At 35.3% G+C, this 23,948-nt stretch overlaps 1 protein-coding gene across 1 annotated transcript in view; it reads right to left on the bottom strand.

The window, feature by feature from the left end:
* CNTLN (centlein) overlaps positions 1-23,948 on the bottom strand; it is a 205,359-nt gene that overhangs the window by 91,514 nt on the left and 89,897 nt on the right. The window contains exons 9-11 of the mRNA XM_074812180.1: positions 11,965-12,090; positions 6,678-6,799; positions 3,783-3,908 (exon numbers count right to left, since the gene is read on the bottom strand). Coding sequence (XP_074668281.1) covers positions 3,783-3,908; positions 6,678-6,799; positions 11,965-12,090 — 374 coding nt within the window. The remainder of the gene's footprint in view (positions 1-3,782; positions 3,909-6,677; positions 6,800-11,964; positions 12,091-23,948) is intronic.

The raw sequence follows: 23,948 nt of genomic DNA, 5'->3' as shown, positions 1-23,948 counted from the left end.
AGGCGGGGTATCCTTATACTCCAGCAAACAAAAATTTAATATGGAAATGCCAAGGTAGTTTAAATTAGCTAGCTTGTAATCAAGTAGCAGTTCAATTGGACATGCTACATATTAATTTACCCTGAATTTCAGCAAAACCCAAATAATACACATACAAAGATGAATCTAACTAATGTGGGAAGAAAATGTCAAAGGACATATCTGTCAATACAATTCTATAGAAAGTAAGACAACGTTTAGCACTTAGTAGCCAAGATTAAAAATAATCTATCTAAAAACCTGAGAACTATGCTAGATTTATATATATCTGTGTATATGTTTTTATATATAGCTATAAAAATATATCTATCTGTAAAATGATATGCTTGTTTTCATTGAAGATATTCTATGTTTTATGCGGTTGCAAGACACTGAATCTGAAAGCACTGGTGTTGCACAGCTGAATAAAAGAAATTTCTAATTTTTAATTTTACTGGATCTTTCTCTTGCAAGTCTTCAGCAGTTTCAGGCAGCTAAAATAAAAATACTGTATTTAGACAAGCTAATCCTCCTCAGCTAAGTGTTTACCATTTCAGTACTAGTATGTTTCTCTGTTTGCTTAAGGGGGACAAAAAGTGATGAAATCCCATGGTTTTCTTAACACAGAACATGAACATCAATACAATACTTGCTTCTGTAGCCTGCAATAACATGCTACTTATCAGGAAATGACTTCAGAGTAACATAGGTATTGCATACTACATAGGGAAAATGACCCACGTGAGAAGACCAAAATGAGACATCCTAGCAGAACTGTGGAATTGTTTTCACTTAGCCATTAGCATTAATAAACACTTCAAAGAATACTTAGGGAATTTATTTCAACAACTACTTTTTGTTCCTGTTTGTAACTCTTCAATTTTGGCATGAGTTTAGCTGGTAACTGATACAGGATTTCTTATACAATGAGTTGTGAAGGCCTAAAAGTTAGACTATTTTCTTCGCTACTCATTCAGATCTCAAAGTGAACTTAAATTTTGGACCTTTTTGTTTGTTTATTTTGTTTTAATAATAAAGAATTTTAAAAATGAGGTTTTATAACTCATAAAATTAAAAATGCAGCTTTCAATCCACATCAAATACATGGTGGAATATAATCTGATATTCTTTGTGAAAGAGTAAATAGTGGGGGGGATGCTTAATAACAAAGTCAGGTAAAACTATTACTAGAAACAGGTTCTATAAAGTCACAGAGTAATTATTCTGTAATACACTTAAGTATAAAAATAAATCATATTAATAGCAAAAAAATCCTCTTCCTTCCAGGGCAATGTTAGGAAATTCAAGAGAAATACATGCATAAAGCATTGAACACACAGAATAATCACAGTTTATCAATTATTGTATTTTAGCACTGTTTACAGTGTGCTAATACTGGTAATGACTGCATTTTGGAGCCTGGGACACGCAACAGTGGGCTTTCCTTGGTTTTACCCTATACTTTATTTATTATCCATCTATTTTCAGAGCAATGTATGTGCAAGTTAAAGACATTGTACATCATTGTTCTACCCCTGGAAAGAAAGGACAGGAGGGAGGGGAGGGAGGGAAAGAAAATCTTCCTTAAAACAAAGAAAACCCAAATAATCCTGTTTTCCTAACATTCACTCTCTGGCCTACTCAGAGACAGAAATTACACATATTTAAAAGTTAAACCAGACTTAAAATAAAATCCCTACACAGAAACCCTTTTTTAAGCAAAGCTGTGCTGGATTTGGATTATACATGTTCTAAATCAACTTAAGCCAGCTATCAGTAGGGTCTATCAAATTAAATGCATCCACAAAAACTATGGACTAACCTGATTTACTTACACTGCTTGTAAAATCACACATAAGTAATTGGTACAACTCTGTAGTGGATTTCTTTATCCACAGAGCTTAAGAAAGAATATATGCAATATAAAGAAGCCCTAGCGACAGATCTAAAAAGTACACCAAATTTAGTATTGACTGACAAATTAGCTCAGAGCTTGAAATGCTGACTTGCTTCAACAAATTAAAGACAAGACATTATTAGAGACAGACACTGAAGGCAGATATAAAAACCACAGGAGTTATGTATTCATTCCTTCCTTACTTCAACTAACAATAAGCTACATTCCCCATAAAAAGTAGAAGCACCTAAAACCACACACGTTCACCTTAATGATCACAACGGTGCACTGGCTTCTTACTAATGCAGAATTTTAAAAACTCATTTTGACTTAAAATTTCTGTATTATGAAGAGCTCAACTGTTTGCTCATGTCACTTCACCACAACCTAATCACAGCCACTGATCTGCAAACTATCAGGCATAAGAGAGTTCCCCATAAATGTGACTGCACAGGAGCTGTAGAAAAACAGTCTAACTGTACCAATCTTTACGGTGTGTACAACACATTAGCAATCTCTCTTTCATGGCTGTGTGTGAAAAGATGAACTTATGTTATTGCTCCTGAGTTACTACTGTTGCCTGTGGTGCATGTGTTGATTAGTGATGAAAGGAGAATTACAACTACAATTACATCTATGGCAAGAAAGTGCTCTTTCCTACACAAAAATCAAAATAAAGAAGTATATGTGATAATTTGTTGTGACAGTTTCAAAACAGCAAACAAAGATGTGACAGTGAAGTGACAAGAACAGGCACACAATTGTAACTGGCATATATAAGATTACCTCATGTAACACAGCTACTGGCAATATTGTATGTAATACACTAACCAGCTTATGGACTTACATACTACAAAACAATTTGCTGCTGTTGAAATTCTGTGATAGCAGCCTTCCTGGTATCTCCACAAAATTGGTTTACATTGTGACCCATTGGGAAAACACATTTTCTTTAACGTTGACAAAAACAAAGTGTGAATAAAAGTTTCTATGATGTCTTGATTCTTAAATTAAAAAAAAAAAAAATCAACTTCACTTACAGAAAGTGTTAAATAGTAGCAAAGGGCTAATTATACCGTACTAAGTTCCTTTCGTCTAGTATAAAAGGACATTTTCTTACTTTGTCTGGCTGAGTATAATAGCCTATGAATTATGAGATCAAAGTTTTCTAAAGTAAGAGTTTCCTTCACCAAGTTTTACACTTACTACAGCTAAAAGAGCTGTGTGAAGGGATCAGCACTAAACCCAAAGGACAGGCTGTGCACAGCAAGAAAGAGAGCAACTCCCTCGTGCTTTTTGCAGGTCACTACCAAGGACCATGTTAGCAGATCCACACCAGACCCTTAACAGGCAGCTCTGCTGCTACCAGTAATTAGCTTGGACAGCTCTGGCTCCAGGAGTAGCAGCAAGGCTACACCATAATGAGCTCAGCTGGGATTAGCAGGACAGGGCAGGGAACCAAGAGAGCTGAGGCATTCTGCATTGCGTATGTATCACAGAGATCAAACAAGGATGGCTGGCTAGGTTATCCCCTCACCACCTCATTCCAAAAATGAAGCACGGCAGTGTGTAAAATACAGGCTAATGAAGAGCGACACCTCCAACAGATGAGAGCCACATTAATTAACACAATCCCTAGATCATGGAATACAGTTTCTGTTAGTGCTAGCAAACTTATAACTTGTCACTGATTTGGGGGGGGGGGGGGGGGGGAAGAGCTGATGTTTTCCTTTTCTGCTTTTGGTAGAAGATGGTTTTATCTTGGAATTTTGCAAGGAATTCGTCTTATGTAGCCTGCAAAGCACCACCTTCAGAAAAAACGGTAGAATGTTTCTTCATGTAAACACTATTTAAGAAACAAACTCACTTTTCAATCAACAGCTTTTTGTGTTCCCTTTTGAAAAAAGCCAGTTCATTCCACACAGCATCAGAATCCTCTTGACAAAGCTGATGGGGGTCTGCACGCTCGTATCTCCTTTTACTACTTTCAATCCTGTTTATGAGTAAAAAGAGGTTGTTTGTTTTCAAATACCTACATGTTTTAGTACCACAAGATTAAAAGCAACCTTGCTTTCAGAAAATAAAAATTTTAAATTGTGGCATCTACTGGATATAAATCTTGTATTATGTATATGTTTTGTGAGCCATGAAACCTTAAGTGTAGTAATACAGAAGTGTTCAATTATGTAGTTTCAGACAGATACCGTGCTAGTATGGCACTGTGGCTCCCAACTGACATGTGGAAGAGCAGTGTCACCCACATTCATTCTGTCAACATTCCTTACAATACTGGTATGAGAAGGCAGAAGGTGAAATAATCACACAATCTCTTGCAAAAAAATGGGAGAAACACCAGCTCCCCTAATGCCCCTAAAAACCAGTCTGGAAGTTGCACTACTGCCCACTCTAAATCACACTGTTGATCTAGTCTAACGAGAGAATAAGCTATCTATGGATAAGATGATGCATCAGGAAAAAGTATACTGAATTTAGAAACACAGAAAAAGAAAATGAAAATATTTCACAGTTTTTCTGTCATTTATATGTTTTAATAATGCAAAATATAAAAACCATATTTAAAAAATCCTTCATAAGATGAACTTAAAACTGTCTGCAATCTAAATTCCTACTGGGCATAGAAATAAACTCTCAGAGAATGTGGTAACCTCGTAAGGCCCCCCATCATCTTTGCAGTCACGTATGTCAGTGGAAGTTGTATGTACACTGACAGGTGGATTAGGTCCCATCAGCTGCCATCTCGGTAACAGATTCTAATCTATGAAGAATCAGAAAGAATGGGGTCCTCCATCACTTACAGAGAATCAGAAGTGCCACATAAGTACCTGATACTGACTGCTTAATGCCCAATTTACATTACACCAGCGATATAAAGTTTTTTGAGATACCAAAATAACAGTGTAAGGTATAACCATGTACAGACTGATTTTATCTTGGCTACTTTCCCTTGTTTAAGCATATTAAAAAGGAAAAACAAACCTCTTTTAGTATGATGGCTTCATACAATTCTGCTCTGATGACAAAAATTATCAAAACCCTGTAATTTTTAGTTCATCTTAATTACAGATAAAAAAATTAGATGAACAAATAAATATTTAGTATTACACTTTCCGCAATATCTACTTTTTCCAAATATATTCTTGTCAGGACACAAGCTGGTCTCATTTATTTAAATCAGAAACAAAAGTTGTTTTTGTCTCTCCCTTTTCATTTTTTTTTTTTTTATAATTATCAGAACCAGAACACTCAGTGCTTCACTGTATATCAAGTTTGATTTTACATCTTTATCTAGGTTGAATTTTTGTATCTTTTCAGCCTTGGCCTCTCAGTGGACCATGAATGTCTACTTAGCTTTAGACACAGAATTAAATTATTTCATTTCATAAAGTAACTACCATCCAGTAGGTTTCAGTCATTTTCAGCTTGCACCGAATTTAAAACAGTGAGCTAGAAGACAAAGTCATCTATAATTTTCCTAAATAAACAAAACCTTTTCATTCTAATTTAAACAAATCAAATAATTATTTACGCTTTGACATTTCAAAAAATCTTCCTGTGTTACCAATGCCCGTAACAGATTTGTACCTTACCATTATTTTAATCCACACTTTTTTTTTCTTTTTAAAAGACAAACCATTCTTAGTAAATGCCATAGTATTACAAAGCAATGCAAATGCTACTCAGATAGGCCAAAGCATGACTTATATATGAGGGACAGTTTATCATTCATAGTACAATGCTTTATGTCACCCTGGACTCTCTGAACAGCTACCAGTTTTGCAGCAATTTCTGTGACACTCTTTTTGGTCAGAGCGTTGCAAAGTTTGTGTCAAGATTAGTCAGAATTTTTCTAATTACAAAAAGAGTATGTTTACTAAACTGTAGGTGCACTAGAGCCACCAGGATGTAAGGACCTGCTCAAATTACTTTCTTGAAACAGGGCCTGAAAAACCATACCTCAGCAGTGTCTGACAACTGAAGTGATAAGAAATGTCTTCATACCTCTAAATGTGTCTTGTTTACCAAAAAATCTAACTCCCTGCCAAGGACTTGAAAAAAAATAATTTCCGCATAAAATTTTCACTGTTCTCTATAGAATTTAAGGAAGATTTATACATAGAATATTCATTATTTAAATTTTGATGCAGTAGAGTCTTTCTTTCTGTTAATAACAATATATTACTGCAATATTTTTGTAGAATGATCAGAAATAATTGATTTTGATAATCATATAACAGATTAAAAACCCTGTTTTTCATGCACATACTATTTTTTTCCCTATTAAGAAGGGGATTTCAGCATTAGCTTCAGTTAATGTTTGAATCATTAAATGTTAGAGAGGCTGCTATTTCTATATTTTTAAAGAATAAAATTGTTTTTAACACTATTTGAAACATAAGGAGCAATTGTTCTACTATAGAAAATTAAAAACATACACAGTCAACAAATTAATCAGCTGGGGAATTAGACAAGCATAAATAAGCATCCCTAGCAGACCTTTGTCCAGTATTCGGCTCACAATGAGATCCTAAATAAAATAAGTCAGGGTGTCAGCTCAATACATTTTACTCTTGATTTCAACTGTAGTTTTTCTCATATAGAGGTATGCCATGTATTCTGCTTTAACAAAGGATAGTCTTGATCACCGCATAGTAGCTTCTTCCTTCAAATCAAATAGCTATATAATAATTCTGTTCAGATTTTTTGTGTAAGGGAAATGTTTTTAATGAGCTATGTAACTTACCTGCTATCGCCCTCTTCCCACTGCTTTAATTGCTCTTTTAGTGCTCTGTAGTTGGTCTGTAACATCTGCAGCCTCTCTTTGCGTTTTTCATGGGCTGCTCTTAGCTCATCAGTTTCTTGAGTCTGTATAGCACCAGAAAAACAAAATTAGAGTTGGGCAAAATATAAGAGACTTTCACACAGATCACATGAAACAAAAGTTCTGTTTAAGTAACTATTCAGAGCTTCAGAAATCTAAAGAAGTTCAGGAATTACAACCCCTGAGGTCAAATGTTTCTTATCACTACTTTGTCAAATTTTGCTAACTTGGCAAAATTTACTTAAATATTTTTTCATGCTGCTGAGACGTTTAAAAAATTTACTAACAAAATGTCAGTTTTCATCCTGTAAATGCACTGGTCTAATACACCTAAAAATACACAGACTGAAAAAGGATTGTTGGCACTGTCTTTTCCTTCAAACTACTTTTTTCATTTTTATTTTTTCCCTGTGGAGAACTAATCCATGTATTTCCAAGTGAAGCACTAGCCACAATGAAGTCCACATCAAAAAAACTAAATTTAAACAGCTTCAGGATTTCTCCATATATTAATTTATTTCTGTAAATACATAAAAACCTGCAACACCCAGACTTTGTCCTTAGTTATGTAACAAACAAGAAAGAAAAATAAATTTTGCAATAGCTTTCATATAATCAAAACCATATGAAAAAATGTACTCTCTTTTACAGAATGAAAAGTAAGATATACTTTAACTTATATTACAGGATAATGTCATGCAAGTTTAAAAAAAGATTTTCCTAAGTGACAATAATGCACTCTGAAAAAACTGAACATTAGGAAGAGGACATTCCACAGTATAAAGCAGGTCAAATTCTGCCATACAGCAGTAGACAATTCACCAGACATCATCCTGCAGTAAAATTTGCTTTCAGTGCTTCAAGTTCAATGGGAGCTCTGCTTGTAGAGCAACTACAGAACATGTTCCTTAATCTCTAAGTAAATCACAGTACTTTATTTGCATGTATTTACTGCTTATATGCAAGCAGGGTTTTTCAGCATTACTTAATAAATGAGACAGATGAGTAGTCAGAGCTGCAAGCAATAAAAATTAAATCCCGCTATAAAAGCATGGCAAGGGTTTCTACAGTAGTGCTAACTACAAAGTACCTAGACTAAGCTTGACTTCTAAAATGTAGCCTAGCTTTCAGGACATAAGCAAAGCTGAAAGATAACCAGCTAAAATCTCAGATGCTACTACATATAAAATTCCAGAAGTTTTCTGGAAGTGAATGAGGCAACACAAACAGCAGATTTAGGAAAGAAGCCAAAGTGACCTTACCAAAGTGACTTTAAGATTAAATACGTTTCCAAAGTGGTGGTGTTTTGGTTTTGGGTTTGGTTTTTTTTTCCCTCTTTCTGAAACAACCTCTAAACCAGATACATTTACAAATTTAGAATTGCTTAAAAAGTACTTTTGACTGGTTTTAAGTGGCTCATATAAATAACTGCAATGATATTACAAATAATCACACAAACAGCAAGATAAATTTATGACAAAGGACATAAAGGCTACTACCAGGCTTTGCTTGAAAGAACAACAGGAAGTTTTTATAAGAATCCAATTATACATGCTGTGTTTCCAAGCAAAGTTGATGAAATCATTGTTCTGAGATTGTTTGATATTGCTAGTGAAAACTGATCAAGTCTGGTAAGGTACTGGAAAATACTGTCTTCAGCATAAATCCTCAGAAGTTTATTAGTGTCAATGTCCTTTCAGAGATGCAACCAAGTGTAGAATTTGGCCTTTCCTATTTATGAATCCACATTTTTTATTATTGTTTACCTGTTCCATTACCCATTTCATTCCAGCTATTCTCTTCCCTTATCAGTTGCTCCGTTCTCGCAGAAATAGAAATTAGACAGTTAACTGTCCTAATCATACTTTTACTGAATTATTAAAGCACTTCAGAACTCTAAATTTACACCCTAGTTTCCATAATCTCAGTTAGTTCCAACTCTCTCGGGTTGAATTACATTATATTTCTTAATAATTAAACTGTCTTGTACACAGTTTTCTATATATTGACAGAAATGGGACAGAACAACCATCTCTAGCCATGCTGGATCTTCAGGTTATTCTCCAGCTCTCCACTGTCATTCTATAATACCTCCCATGTGATAATGAAAGACAAAAAGACAAAGTCCAATCTGCAAAAAGAAGAGGCCAACTGCCTTTGGAAAAGGGTCATTTTGTTATTTGCAGGCAACTCAGACAAGCCAAAAGATTCAAATCACTACTTCAAGATTTTGCTGAAATTGACTGTAACAACTTCTGTTACAGTAAAACTTGAACTAAAACAGATTTAAAAAAACATACAGATTCAATTCTTCGACTACTCTTCTTAGGCTGACAAGAAGTGAGGAACGTGACCATTACAAAAATAAGTTTTTCCACAAGTAGCTATGTGGAAAAGCCACAACATTAATATTTTTTTGGCATATGTGGAACAGGACTATATATGAAATCTAAACTTAATCTAAGTGTGCCCTCACTCACATAAACAAGTATTAAGGTGGCCCTAAAGACTGTTCTACATATTCTAGTTCTGATTCTCTCCAAAATTTTAGTACTTTATACAAATAGGTTGAGAAAACTCAAAGGGAAGATCTGCTATGGCTTTTGAAAACTTTCCAGTTAAAGCCAGGAATATCTCCTCTAGGCTACGCCAAGGATCACAGTTCTAGAAACATAATATGGGAGAAGATAACACACACTTAGTTCGTGTCAAATATCTAATTATAAGCAATCAAGCTCCTACCCACTTCTTTAAGCCCAACAGTAGATTGATGTACTTATGGTTTGGATCATTCCAAGTACCAGCTCGATAATTTGTTACTCAAAATCCTTGAAATACTCTTAGTTACTTTGACATCCTCTTTCCTAAACAAGGGTGCAAATTAAGCATGCACCGTTACTTTTTAGCATGTCATGGAGTGCAGAAATTAAGCCAATTCTGTACCAAAACTATGGACACACTGAATTTACATTATTACCTTATTGATATTAGCAATAAAGACAGCAAGAGCCAACTTTCCTTGGCCAGAAATGAGTCAGCTGAGGAGAACTGGAAAATCCTACAAATGGGACCTTGCCCTTTTCTGTTCCTTTGTAATACTGACTGGAGCATCAAATATTCCTGTTCCTGAAAAACCCATAAATGAAGGACATCTTTTTTTTTATTGTTACAATTTTTCAGAAGGACTGATGGATAAGTCACAATTTCATCTTCAGGATATGCATCATCAGTATGTTTATTGATAGAGCAAGCATTTTTCAGAGCAAGTACATTTCAAATAATCATATAGTCAAGACTTTGCTTGAGGAGGCAATACTGCAAATGCCAGTTTCCAAAATGTTGATCACATGCATTGTTCTTTGTTAGAAGCAATGCCTGAGGAGGCTAATATCAAGAAATCATACAGTACCAATAGAATTATTCTGATGTTACTGTTAATTCAGCTGAGTTCACTGTCATGCTGGCAATAGCCTCACTGAATTCTAAATATAGTGCCACAACAGTTTTTAGTATGTTGACCTGGGCCTCTACAGCTTCTTTTCAATCAATTAAAGCGTTCTGCGAAAGAAGCCAAGTAGGTTTCCTAGAGAAAATGCAAGGAGTTCATATATTCAATTTCAAGAGGAAATAAGGCTTAGCCCTTAAAGACCTCATGGATTAACAGCTGTGATAAATAGAGATCTCACACTTGCAACATAATGAAGTTGTACAGATTCCTCAATTATGCTTTAAAATGAAAGGGAAGAAATGACAAAGGCAGTACGGCGAATGGTAAAAATTATGTTATGAGGTCACGCAGAGAGAATAACAGTCTTTTTTCTTCTATAGCTGCTTTGAAAATCAGAGTGCTTCTCTTCACTCCTCTTTCCAGAAGAAAACAGAAAGATATGTGGAACTCTATCATTTAAGACAACAATCATACACACTGACGTGTGAGCTCTGCTGCCAAGGGCAGAGCAGCCGTAGTCCACAGTGTCAGAATAATCTGTAGCATCAGTGTCTGGCAGGCCAACAGAGAGTAACAAACAGGAGGCCTGCCAAAGGCCAGTTCTCGGGTAGAGCTGGTAGGACACGCCTTAGAAATCTCAACAGAGAAGAAACAAAACAAAATTAACCTGACTCCCAGGAACAAGAAGCAAGATGGTCTGTAAGACAGAATTTGAAGTCTAAATAATCTTTTCTGTTCATGTACTCTACATGTGTTAAGACACTACACTAAGCTCTCTCAAGTGTACAGGCCGATGAACTTTTGCATTTGTGCTAGAATACAATTCCCACTCATATTCTTCCTAAAATTGACTTATCATATATGAGTCAATGTCTTTTTGCATGAGGCAGATGCTCAGGACTGGTTTGTATGGCTCCCCAAATTTTTTCACTTACCTGACAAAACCAGTTCTGCTTTATGCTACATATACTGAAAATACCTTTCAAATTCCATAGCTCTGAACAAACATAAGCAACAAAAAAAAAAAGGAAAATAAAAACAAAAAAGGAGAAGAATGAAAGAAAAGGAGGACAGCATGAATTTTCAACATTTAAGAAAATGTGATTCACAGTTTGGGTTTTGCATTCTGAGGTGCAATTTGAAACCGATAAGTCATTCAAAAGGTACTATTTTTGAAGTAAAAACCCCCAAACCAACAAAAATCTATCAAACGGGAACAAAATGGGAAATTGTAATACATGCTCAGTTAAGCTTTTCTACCAAGAAGTGCGTGGGGGTTGTTTGTTGGGTTTTTATTACAGCATTTGTTAGAACAACAAGTTCTGAGCCATAACTTTTAAGAGTACAAGGCATAAATCTGTTCCAAGTAATTGACTTCAGCATTTTAAAACACTGGCTTCACTGTACAAAAAAAAATTTTTTTGTGTACTTTCTGCTTCACTTTATTTTTATATGACTATATTAATTTCTCAGAATATATATTCTCAGACACAAATTTTGAAAATTTATTTAACAAGCATGTATTATTGATGACAGCTCAAATTAGGCCTCCACAAGACTGCAGGAGTACCAACACAAGATTCCTAGCAGTAAAGGAAAAAGGCAAACTAATGGAGAGTGCTCTCTTATGCTAACACACTTAAGAGTCTATAACAAGAGGTGCATTTTGCATTTTTAAAATGTCTGTTTATTTTGGTATATCTTTATCTATGCAAGCTTATAGCTAGAGGGTTTTTTTATTTCTATTTTTCTAATGTTCACCTTTAGCTGTAGTGTCTTCTCTAAGTTTTCAATCTTCTTTTCAGCTATTTTAAGCTTCCTTAGTTCCTCTGACTCTCTAAAAGAGCTCTTCGGGGACAAAGACCTTGAACGTTTCACAGGTGGTTCCTGGAGAATAAAACAAGGACATGGTTGAACTAGTTGGAACACTGGATTATGAAAGACATGCAGAATTAAAGAAGAAGTAATTTTGAATACTAATAATGAATTATAAAAAAAAAAATCTGCATGGAATACCAGAGAAATAACAAGCAGAATTACCACAGCGCTACCACTAAAGGTTTCTCTGTGACTCGTTAATGAGAATATTCATTTACATTTACATTGTTTCTTTCAGAATAATGATGTCCCATTAGGGAAGACTAAAGGGTTATAGACTCAGAAATGCAAGAAACCTCATTACAAAGGAGGGGATAGAGGCTGGTCTAATTGCTCTATAAGGGTCCAAGGTTACACTTGATAGGACAACCAGAAACAAGAGGGAAAGGATTTTTTTCCCTTTGAAATAGTTTAACACACTGTGAAGTTGAAGGAACAATATGCTTGAGGAATATAAATACAACAGACAGTAGATCTTATACCATAATGACCATATGGTCATTAACTATAATGTGACTAACTAGAGACAAGAATATGTGTTTATATTATGTACAGCTTCATATAGCAATCTGGAGAAAAATATGTGAAAGTAACATTTAAACTGGGCAGCTTTCTTGCTCATTCTATGTCATATGTCCTTATGGCAAAGAAAGACAGACCTCACCAAATTAGACTTTCTGATTTTCTGAATAACTTTGGTTGAGGGCATAGAAATACTAACACACACTTAATACCAGTAAGGTAAAATGCTACTACGTAAATATATAAAGTCAAAAAAGCCCTTAAGATTAATTGTGGTTATTGTTGTTGCATGCTTCCATTTTCACGGTAAAATAAATTATTTACAACAAAAGGAATTCAGGATAAAGTCTTCTTGAATACTATATATTTCAACACTTGTACTATTCCATTAAATTAAAGAGAATCTTCATCAGCAACCGGCATTTTTTTCTTTGACCATTACTTTCTGGTATTTAATGTTTACAAGACACTGTATACCACACTTTCACTTTAAATCATATGGGTTTCCAAAAAGGAGAAAAAAGGAAAATACCATGAAATATAAAAAAATATCAGTATTGCATATTTAAGAATTTAAATATTGCTAGGGTGTTTTTGTCACTTCGTTTTGGGTTCTTTTTGCTCCTGAAATGTGCCTGAATGAGCCAGAAAAAGAAAAAAGAAACAAACAAACAAACAAAAGCTCCAACAAAAACCTAGCATCTGGAAAGTATTTTAGTACATTTAAAATCTGAATGTCAAATGGACATATTTTGTATATTCCTGTCAGTTCTTTTATATAACAAAGAAATTAGAAGAAAGTTTTAATGAACATTTAAAACAATATTTCCAAATGTATAGTTTTATGTTGTCAGTATAACATCGCACTGACTAAGATCTCTTTGAAATAGTAAGATTACTGTTTTACTTTTTTCTACTAATTCTGGTAGACATATCCAAAAGTTTACTTCAGTTAATAGATGCTGATATTAATCAGTAAAGATTTTAACACTGCACAAAACCAAACTGATCCCTTTCAGATGTCTGAAGGAGGACATCTGAAGAGCAACACATCAAAATAGTCATCTTCTAAGTCCCAGACTTCTTGAATAAAATCAAGATCTTATATAAAATTCCTATCTTCCACATTTCCTAATTATTGCATATCCATACTAATTTTTCCTAAGAGTCCAGAACACATTATTTTTCAAGAAATGTTTCCTAGTTAAACTTTATATTTGTACACAGAAGACTTGGAAAATACATGATTCTCTGAAATCAGGAATAAAAGGTCAAAGCACTGCATTTGTTGCCAAAGAGAAGGACAACAAAGGAAAAAAAAGTGGACCAACCAGGACCAGACAGCTAAGAATAACTAGGTTGAGAGACTCTATGGAGAAAAGACAAAAAATACAGAAAAATTTAACATTCATAGTCTTGTGCTTTAATCAAAGGTGATTGGATACAGTGCGTATACAATAGTTTTTCAGTTAAGAAACAGTTAAGAAACATTCTATTGTTTGAATACTTTTCTACCTGTTTAGTGATCAGACTTAGAGGTCTGTGGAGAGAAAGAGCTGGGTCTGGGCTTTACAGCTGCACATAGGTAATTCCAAGGCAATCTTTGCTAAGAAGGCAAACAGTTTAATTTTCCTACCAAGACAGAAGAGACTATGCAGTAAAATACGCTGTAACTTGATTGCCTGGGGCTGCTGCAAAACTCAATTTGGTAAAATGGCATCTGTAATACCCTTCTCAACTGCAAACTTTGCTGCTGGTGCCACCAGGTTTAAGCATTTATTTTTTAATTCAGTCCTCAAATTCTACAGTAAATTTAGACATACCTGTATTAATTATATACACAAACTGTAATGTTTAAAATACCTCCTAAATGTTTAGGAGTAAGAGAAAGGCCAGTTTTACAAGCAAAGAAAGTTAATCCAAGCCAGTAAAGGGTAAAAACAGAAGATTTTTCATCAAATGATCCTAAAACATGTTTACAAAAGACTAAGCCAAATAGCAAAAAATCAGAAATAAACAGGCTTTATAATGTGAATAGATATGAAACTTTGTGACAGAAGATTTAATGTAAAGAAATAGCTAGTAAGTTGATGGGACACACACTAACTGTTAACGGAGGCACAGGAAGCAGAAAAAGAAATGACGCCTCTTTCTAAACAACCTTATGTTACCTGTCTGCACCACGAAAGACACTATGGGATGAAGCAGGAAATAGTAATGTTCTCGAATTCAACAGGTTTTGTGTTGGATGGAGTCCCAAAATGAGTCAAAAAAAGGGCTCTCAAACAAGGGAAGCTGGAAATATTACTGAAATCTCTTCTGCACACACAGATCAGATCAATGTCTGCCGGGATACAACAATGAAGACAGTGGGCAGAAATTCTAATGTTTCTTCTCCACTGAAGAAATGGAAACATTGTTGAAGCTGAACCAGAGGCTGACAAGATATAGACCTTTTTTTTCAGAGAGGAAAAATGGAAAATTCTTCATTCACCATGTTTCCACAGGAACTTTATCAGTACTGCAAGTTAACTCATACCTTTAAATATCTTGACATTATAAACTTAAAAGAATGCATATCAATAAAAGGCAATTATAACTTCCATGCATCATACAATGGGAAAGTTTAGCTATGAAAAAAACAAGGGCTGCATTACTGAATCAGCCAGCAGACATATGGATGGAAGTTTAATTTGGTAACAGAAATGCTACATAGCTCCTAAGGTTACAAAAGTTTAAGCTCCAAAGACAGCTCTAGGAAGATCAAGTAACTGACTCTTAAGCCTTCATACAAAATGGCACTCAGCTGTACCACCTTCCACAGAGACTAGATTATAAGAGTTGAAGTTGCCTCTAAGTACACATTTAACAACATCAACAAAAACGAAACCACACATCCACATTTAACAAAGCTTTTAACCATCACATCATTTGTCTTGCAGAATAAGTTGTTTCTATTACTCTGTATGACTGTAGGCAAGGGATATGAAGTTCTGCAGTTCACAAAAAACAACGCTAGCCTATAGGTGTGTGTATATATATATATACACACATAATCACTGCATTCTGCAGAGCCAAACATAGGTGGAAGCATACAGTCATGTGGCCACACATCCCAATTTATCACACTAATGGCAAGTTTTTTTTATGCCAAGCCTCCTTTTCAACACCTTTCCAATTATTTCTTCTTTCAAACTCTTTGGTTTTTTAGAGCAGAAAGTAATCAAAGCAGAGTCACTCTGATCAGAAGTGATTTTGTGCTTATTTGTTCTTTATATCCTGGGAATGCACATAAGGGAGGATTGAAGGGTTAACATGACAGTCTTTGTGAAGCCAAATTGATCACCATTGTAAAACAAGAACTGTATATCCAACATATTCATTCTGTCAAATCATGCGCTAATAACTTCTGTCATGAATACTTTTGTCATAAATATTTCATTGTAAGGGAAAAAACAGTAAAGACAGCCGTACTACCTTTTCTATTTTATATGTATATTTTGTGATCCTAAAGCCATAATGTTTCTACAATTTCCCTTACTGTCTCGCCTAAATATAAAGGATTTGTAGCCTGTCAATTTAGTTCCCAAAAGTTTTACTAGAGACTGTGTACATGTGAAAAAGTGTACATATCAACCCTGAGTATCCAAACAGCATGACTAGGATCTACATATCAAAACAGGTAAAGATTCTCTACAATAGGATTTAAAAGTTTGTATTTAGTTTTACTCAAAGGAGTGTAATTGCTTTATTCCTGACACAGTGATAGGTTCATGACCAACACAGTACTCTCACTTACATTATTCTAAGGAAACAAGAAATGACATTACAGTGGGTTAATCTTGGCAAAGGGTCAAATACCCACCCAACTGCTCACTCGTTCTGCTTCCTCACCAGGACAGGGGGGGAAAATAGGATGAAAAAGCTCATGGGCTGAGACAAAAAAAATGGACATTGTTTACCCCACACCATCATGGGCAGACTTGACTTGGGGAAAATTAAGTTATTGCTACTTAAAATAGGTTTGGGTAGTAAAAAGTAAAGAAAATATTAAACCAACACCTTCTCCCCTACTCTACTTCTCAGGCTCAACTTCACTCCTGACTCCTCCACCTCCTGCTGATCAGAGCAGGGGGATAGGGGGGTTACTGTCAGTCCATAGCAGCTCCTCTCAGCCACCCTTTCCTCCTCACACTTTTCCCCTGCTCCAGGCTGGGGCCTCTCCACAGGCTGGAGTCCTTCAGGATAAACCTGGGTCCTCCCTGGGCCACAGTTTCTGTCTGAAGAATCTGTTCCAACACGGATTCCTCTCCACATCCTACTGTTTCCATGAGGGAATATCCATCTGCTCTGTTGTGGACTCCTCCACAAGCTGTAGTGTTGACACCTGCTCCATGGTGGTCCTCTACATGGGCCGCAGGGAAATACCTGCTCAGGCACTTGGAGCACCTTCTCCCTCTCCTCCTTCTCTGACCATGGTGTTTTCAGGACTGTTTCTCATCTTCTATTCTTCACTCTACGCTGCCTGTGCAGCATTTTGTCCTTTCTTAAAACACATTTTCACAAAGGCACCACTGAAACAAATGTTCTAAAATATGTATTCTCCCAGAAATACCATACAGTGCAGGATATTGAGAAAGAACAGGCCATACAATTTTCAAAGGAAATGTTATGAGATACGAAATGTGGAGAAAACAGGAGGTTTCTAAGGAAGCAGAACATGATGTTCCACCATGTTCCTATTTACTTTCTCGCTACAGAAATCTCTTCCAAGTATCCCATATTCTATACAACCACAATAAAAAAAAAAAAAAAATTAGATAAAGAAGAGGCTGAACACACTGAAAAACATCATGACTTCAGCTATTTTAATAAATCAATTTAAGCCATAGAATTATTTAGGGATCTATGTTGTTAGCTATAGTTTATAGCTGTTACTGTGACCTGGTGCCTAAATTTAACAGCAAGTCATCATGAAAGAGGCAGTCCAGCACTACAAAGAGTAACAAAAAGTCAAAAGTACAAACTTCAAAAGAACATTGTTGTCATTCTTCATAGAAAAAAATACTACATCATACTTTTAAAAAATCAAGAATTTTTTAAAAATCTTTTCAATTTCTAAAATAATAATAATAACCATTTATATTTCTCCCGTTTTCCTTTCAGGGAAATATGGTCATTATGATAAACACTACAAAATACCTAATAAATATTCATTTTAACGAACCTACAAAGAATTTATCCTTCAAATATTTCATTTAATTAAGAATCCCTTACTCAGTATTTAATAAGGTAAAACCTTCTACTCCCAACAGCTATTTTAACAAGTCTTTGGCAGATAACACAAGAACCATTCAAACAAGCTTCCAGAATTATAAGCAGTATCAACAGATATTAAAATTATCTGGACCCTTGAGCAAAAATGTTTGGCTTTACCAGCCTGACTTAGACACCAACACACAAGACAATAAAACTATCCTACCTCATGCTTTCTTCCAGTCCTTATATTATTGCTTTCCAAAGTATCTATAGTGTACAAATTATGCTCTGCTAGGTTAAGACTTGCTTTTTTCAATTTTTCCTGTAAAAGCTCAATTTCAGATTTTTGCATTGTAATAAGACACTTAAAGAGCGCTGTTGAAATACATAGAAAATGATAGTACAGTTGTATTACATTAGCAACAACAAAATTAGAAGCATAACAAACCATTTAGATAAAACTGCCTAGAGAAACACATTACTGGTATTACAGGAGCATGTGAGAGCTGTAAATATTTCTGCCTTTGTAAACAACTCATGAATCCATAATCAAAACCAGACCCCAAAGTGTTAACTAAACATTTTCACACCACCAACAACATATTTTCCAAATCCAAATTTACAGACTTAATGATGGTTGTTTTATCCAGATGTTTCTTCTGCAGCAAACCTTTCTACTATGGTATTTTGTATCTTACATGCTGTCAAAATTCTTTGGCAAAATATTTTAGCTCCTAGACTTATTTCTGGTGAAATTTCAAGTTGTAAAGTATCATTGGCCTATCAAACATGGGAAAAACCCCCCACTTATCTGCATATTCTGTCAATAAAGATATTAGTTAAAAACTGACTCAGAAAAGTACCTCTTTAATGTAAATCTACAGCTTGTATCCGCTATGTCCATAAACTCAGACAGCAAAAATGCTGTGGTGAAACCGAATCCTTACAGACAAAATAGATGGTAATTCTAGATCACTGTGTTACTCAAGGCAGGTATGTCATTTTATGAATTCCAGGACCCTTCCCAGCTACTAATTCATTCACTGAAATTCTTTGGCACAATACAACACTGCTGCACACTGCTCACCTTGGCCCTGTTACAAAACCTGTTCAGACCAGAACACATTTTCATTGGCACCAGCTATCTTTAACTCGTATCTCTGATGTCCAATAGTGGGCTCATGTGTGTACACATGACCAAGACTGGTCAAGTTACCATGGTTTAATAAATTACTCCTTGTCAGTTGAGTTTCTGTAAATCACCTATGATCACACCCCTCTGCATTAGAACCACAAGACAAAACATCGTTAGTTTAGTATAAGCAACAGCAATAAGCCTGCAGTGGCAGTCTATGGCAATCACAAAGTGAAATGCTTTAGCTCAAACCTCCTCCACAGTGCTTTAAGGCTGGGGACAGACATTCACCTTTACAACAGCCGTGCCAAACAAAGATAATATGAAATCCCAGATGGTCAACGCATCCAGGCTGCAGGAGGTTAGCACCCCAACACTCTTGCTGAACCCCCCTTGCTAATCAACTGCATAAATAAAGGGCAGGTTAGATTAAAAAGTCGATGCAAGTGGCTTGAGCTGACCCAGCTGACCTTGTATTGCACTGATTAGGGCAAACTCACAAAACCCCTACCTATTGCCAACAGTGCACTGACAACAATGATAAGCAGCTAGGAAACAGTAAAGTCATCAATCAACAAAGCCTGAGCCAGAACACAACTTTCTCAAGACTGACTAGAAGTTTTATTTTACACATACTTTTCCTAATTAGCAAAGTTCTGACAACCTGACTTGTTTGGAACTCTTTGAGCATAGTCTTAAGACAAATACTCATTTCAACAGAGAAGAAAGGAACAAATGATAATTGTGCCAAATTTTATCTCAATTACTGGTATGCTCCAAGTAAAACAAATCCGGTATACTGACAAAAATCAGAAAAAGCAGTGTAAAAAAGGTTAGGCAAACCAAAAAAGTGTCCAAATTCATGATAATCAAGAAATGAGATGGTCTAAAGTTGATTAAAATCAAGCAAGCAGACTTCCTAATAAGCTCAGTATTTGACAGAAACAGATTAATGGGCATAGCCATTTTATTTCTTTCTATGCAGAATACGAAGCTTTTCATAAAGCATACTATAAAATTGCACTTTCTACAAATAAATCCCAAATCAGAAATATCAAGCATTTATTTCAGAAAAAGCGCAACTTCTCATACAGCAAGCAAGCACAGGAAAGTTGTTAGAGAGTAAAAGTTGCCCGTGCTTTTGCTGACTCTTCCTTAAATAATTTCTGTTGCTAATTTTGCATAATTTAGGCCATATGTAGTTGCAAACAGATGTCATTTCCACCTATGATCAGCAAAAGGCCAGTCTATAACTAAAAGAAAACTCTACACAGAAAAGGAAAAAAGGAAAATAGCAAAAAGAGTAGACAAACCATGCGTTGAAAAGAACATTTAAAAGAAAACTTGTCCCATTTTATTGATTTCTCAGCTATATGTAAAAAGACCATGTAACAAACTGTACAATCACATCAGTAACAAAAAAAATTAACAGCTTCAATCTGTTATAATTTAATTCATACTACTGTTACTTTAAAAAGTCTGTAACTGTTAAATGTTGCTGACTTTTAAACCATGAGAATCACACAAATTTAGTCAATGATTAACTTTTCACTGTACTACTGTACTACTTTTTAATTTCTTCTTTCAAAAATGAAATGCAGAGTGTTTTGAAATATAAATTCATTTATGAGTCACAGAATATACCAAATCCTCGCTCCTCTATGTCAATGAAGTTCTGCTACTGACTTTAATAGGACTAATACATGAACAGCATTCTTCATTTGGTTTGGGTTTTTTTTTCCTACTCTTTTCTTTTCACAAAAGAGATCTCTAGACATTACCATGCAGTGATACTTATTTCAAATTAAAATACCATAAAGGCACAGTTTCTAATAAAACTCTTACAACAGTCTTTGCACACACGTATATACACACACATATTTCTTGGAAAACTAAACCGAACAAAACCATCTTAGATCTTAACTTATACCTCCAAAATCCTATGCTTTTACCCTCAAAATATTCAGCAGATCACTGTTACCAATACAGACCTTGCTATACAACTTCAGTCTATGATATCCTCTAAAACTGCTCAACTTTTTAAGTATGCATGTGAATTTTCCTCAGTTTCAGGAATTCTAAGAATCCAGATATAACCTGAAGAGATCCATTTAAAAATTGAGGTTTTGCTTATCAATGGACTCCAGTTTAAGAAGAGACCTTTTCTTGGCTTTTCTCTGTCTTGCTTTATATCTGAACTCTTATTTGTAATCTAAGAACCAAGGGAAATATTATAATTAGTAAGGCCAAAATGGCAAATAATTTGGACTACAATATTCTAAAATCCTAACATTATTGGATAAAAAGCACAATATTGTATTTCAAAACGGCAGAAAACATTCAATATCCAAGCTCTGTATGAAGAATGTTGTCCACTGCACAGCAAAGATCATAAATCTGCAATCCAGAAAAACAAAAACAAGTTAACATGATAATATGCAGCACCAGGTTCTTTCACAGCTTCTGTCTCAGAATTATCATTGTAGGTCTCTGACCTTCGAACTGAAATAGTAACTCACCTCAATGAGGAGTTTCATGAAGGTTCACTTCCTGAAGTCTATTCTGAACCCTATGTCTAAAACTAAAATTCCCATGGGACAGTTGTTTCAGTGCACAGACAATGTTAACCCTCTTTCACAGTCTATCCATCCACATGTTGAGTGCAGCAAATGAACGCTCTCAGGTTTAAGCATCTTAGATTAGATTCTATCTGCATTACAAAGTCTAGCTTAACAAAATAATGGTTTCTTCTTTCACTTAGCATATGCTATTTTATCACAACAGATGGATAATTTTTTCATAGTGAAACATAATTTGACATGCAAAACACATATTCCAAATAAATGACAGAGGCTTATTTATGCTTTAAACACAAATACAATCAACAAAGTATTTATTTCTACCAAGCAGCTCTCTCACTCCTCTTACACTTACATGCCTTCTCAAAGTAAGACACAGCTGATTTTTTGTAGATGCATATGAAACATAAGCACCATCTTTGCCACAAAGCTTTACCCCTGGGGAACCATCCACACTGTACTTAGGGAAGGGAATCCAATGCCACCTTCTCAATGCTGCTGTTGTCAGAGATTACAGACAGTACCAAACAATGTGGAGAAAATGCAGCTACACTCCACTACACTTCTAATCTGCATGACTTTCCTGAACTGACAAAAGAGAGCAAGTGTCAAGGGAACATATATTTAAGAGCTTCAAAACTAACAACACAGCCTTACGTGTACTCCTGCTCCCCCTCTACTTCCTCAGCACAAAGCTGTGCTAACACTAACTGCACAGTACCAAAATCACCAGCTACGAGGAGGCAGAAAAAGCCTGCACATCTTTCTGTAAGCAGATGCAAACTCACTCTGCTTCAACCACAAACTGGACAATAGTCACACAGTGGCTTAGTAAAGGCTGAAATACCCTTTCTCTCAGCAACACAACAGTTTACAGACACAGCTCACACTAGAAGCATGTACACCTTTGCCAGAATATCTGAGTTAGGAAACAGCATTTCTGATCTAGAGCAACCAACTGGCCAATGACCCATACCCCAAAGTTTTCTTCCAGTCAAACTCCAGGAATCCTGTGCCATATGCCACACAAAGCCATGATGCAGGAAACATCCAGAAGCAATTTACATATGACAAATAAGAATCACTTTCCCAGTGATTCTTATTTCAGTGCTACTGAATCAGCCAGCTAGCTGGGCAGCTAAGTCAGGGGCAATGCTCACCTCAGCATCCTTTGCAGGCTCCTTCTTTTTACAGCTTGAAAACCCAATCATCACAACTTCATGCCTGTTTACTGCACATACTTCTAGGAATGAACTGCTGAAAAGCAACTTACCCAGCCTGTACACTGATCTCATGTGTCTCCAGGAGTTCCCAAAAGGGACTAAAATCCAGTGAAAGGGCTTCCACCATCCATCCTCATAACATTTATGTTTGGCATCCTCCAAAATCCACATCATTTATATAATATGAAAAAGAGCACTCTGATCATCTGACAGAGAACACGGAGGGGAAAAAAGAATGCAATCCCTTTATGAAGACCATGCAGCCACCACATCAGAAAGATTCCCCAAACCAGGTATGAATGACTTATTTTATTCATCAGGGAAATTAGACCTCTTGCTATAAAATTAATGTCCCAAATTATTCCGGAAAATATGCAATTATAAGATAAGAAAAAAGTTTTGTAGTCTGGAAAGACATTTAGAAGCATCTCCACAGAAAGTCTCAAGACAAGGATGGATTTCATTAATACTTTTTGTTAAACAAACCACTCACTTCTCCATGCATTTGTTGGAGTGGCAATTTTTTAATTGCAAGTACACAATAAAACTTTTTTCATAAAACTGGTCAGAGCAGGAGCAAGCAAGGATCCACGCAAGTTGAAAACATCAGTACAATTTGCTCTAATGCATTACAATTAATAGACATTAGAAATAGAATATAACACTACAGAAGCCTGAGTAATTGCTGGTTGAAGTATTTTATATCTTTATATTCTTGGAAGTAATACTTTAACAACTGTGCCTTAAAAGTTTCTATTAATAGGAGGTTTTTTTCCCAGACCTTTTACAGCATCTTCTCTAGCATTTTAGTTTTTAAAAAGCTTATTAAGCAAGCTACTGGAAGGGTTTACTTGACTAACTACACCAAAATGTAGACAGTATTTCTTCAAAGATTTTAAGATATTTTAAGATATATATTGGCATACAAGAAATTACTAGGTAAGTTTAAAAAAAAGTACATTTTTCTGAGTTACAGATTCAGCACTAGAAAGCAAAAATATAAACCTGCATCTGATGGTGAGACTGCTCCAAAAAAAGCAACTTTGTTGTCTGCTGAACTATTACACTATTATCACAAGTAAAAATCAAACCTGTGCACTAATGGTGTAAGCTAGGGACTGTGCTTGTTATGCATTATCATCTCTGTAC

This window comes from Strix aluco, chromosome Z (assembly GCF_031877795.1).
Source record: "Strix aluco isolate bStrAlu1 chromosome Z, bStrAlu1.hap1, whole genome shotgun sequence".
Classification (NCBI taxonomy): domain Eukaryota; kingdom Metazoa; phylum Chordata; class Aves; order Strigiformes; family Strigidae; genus Strix; species Strix aluco.
This window is presented reverse-complemented; position numbering and strand designations above follow the sequence as displayed.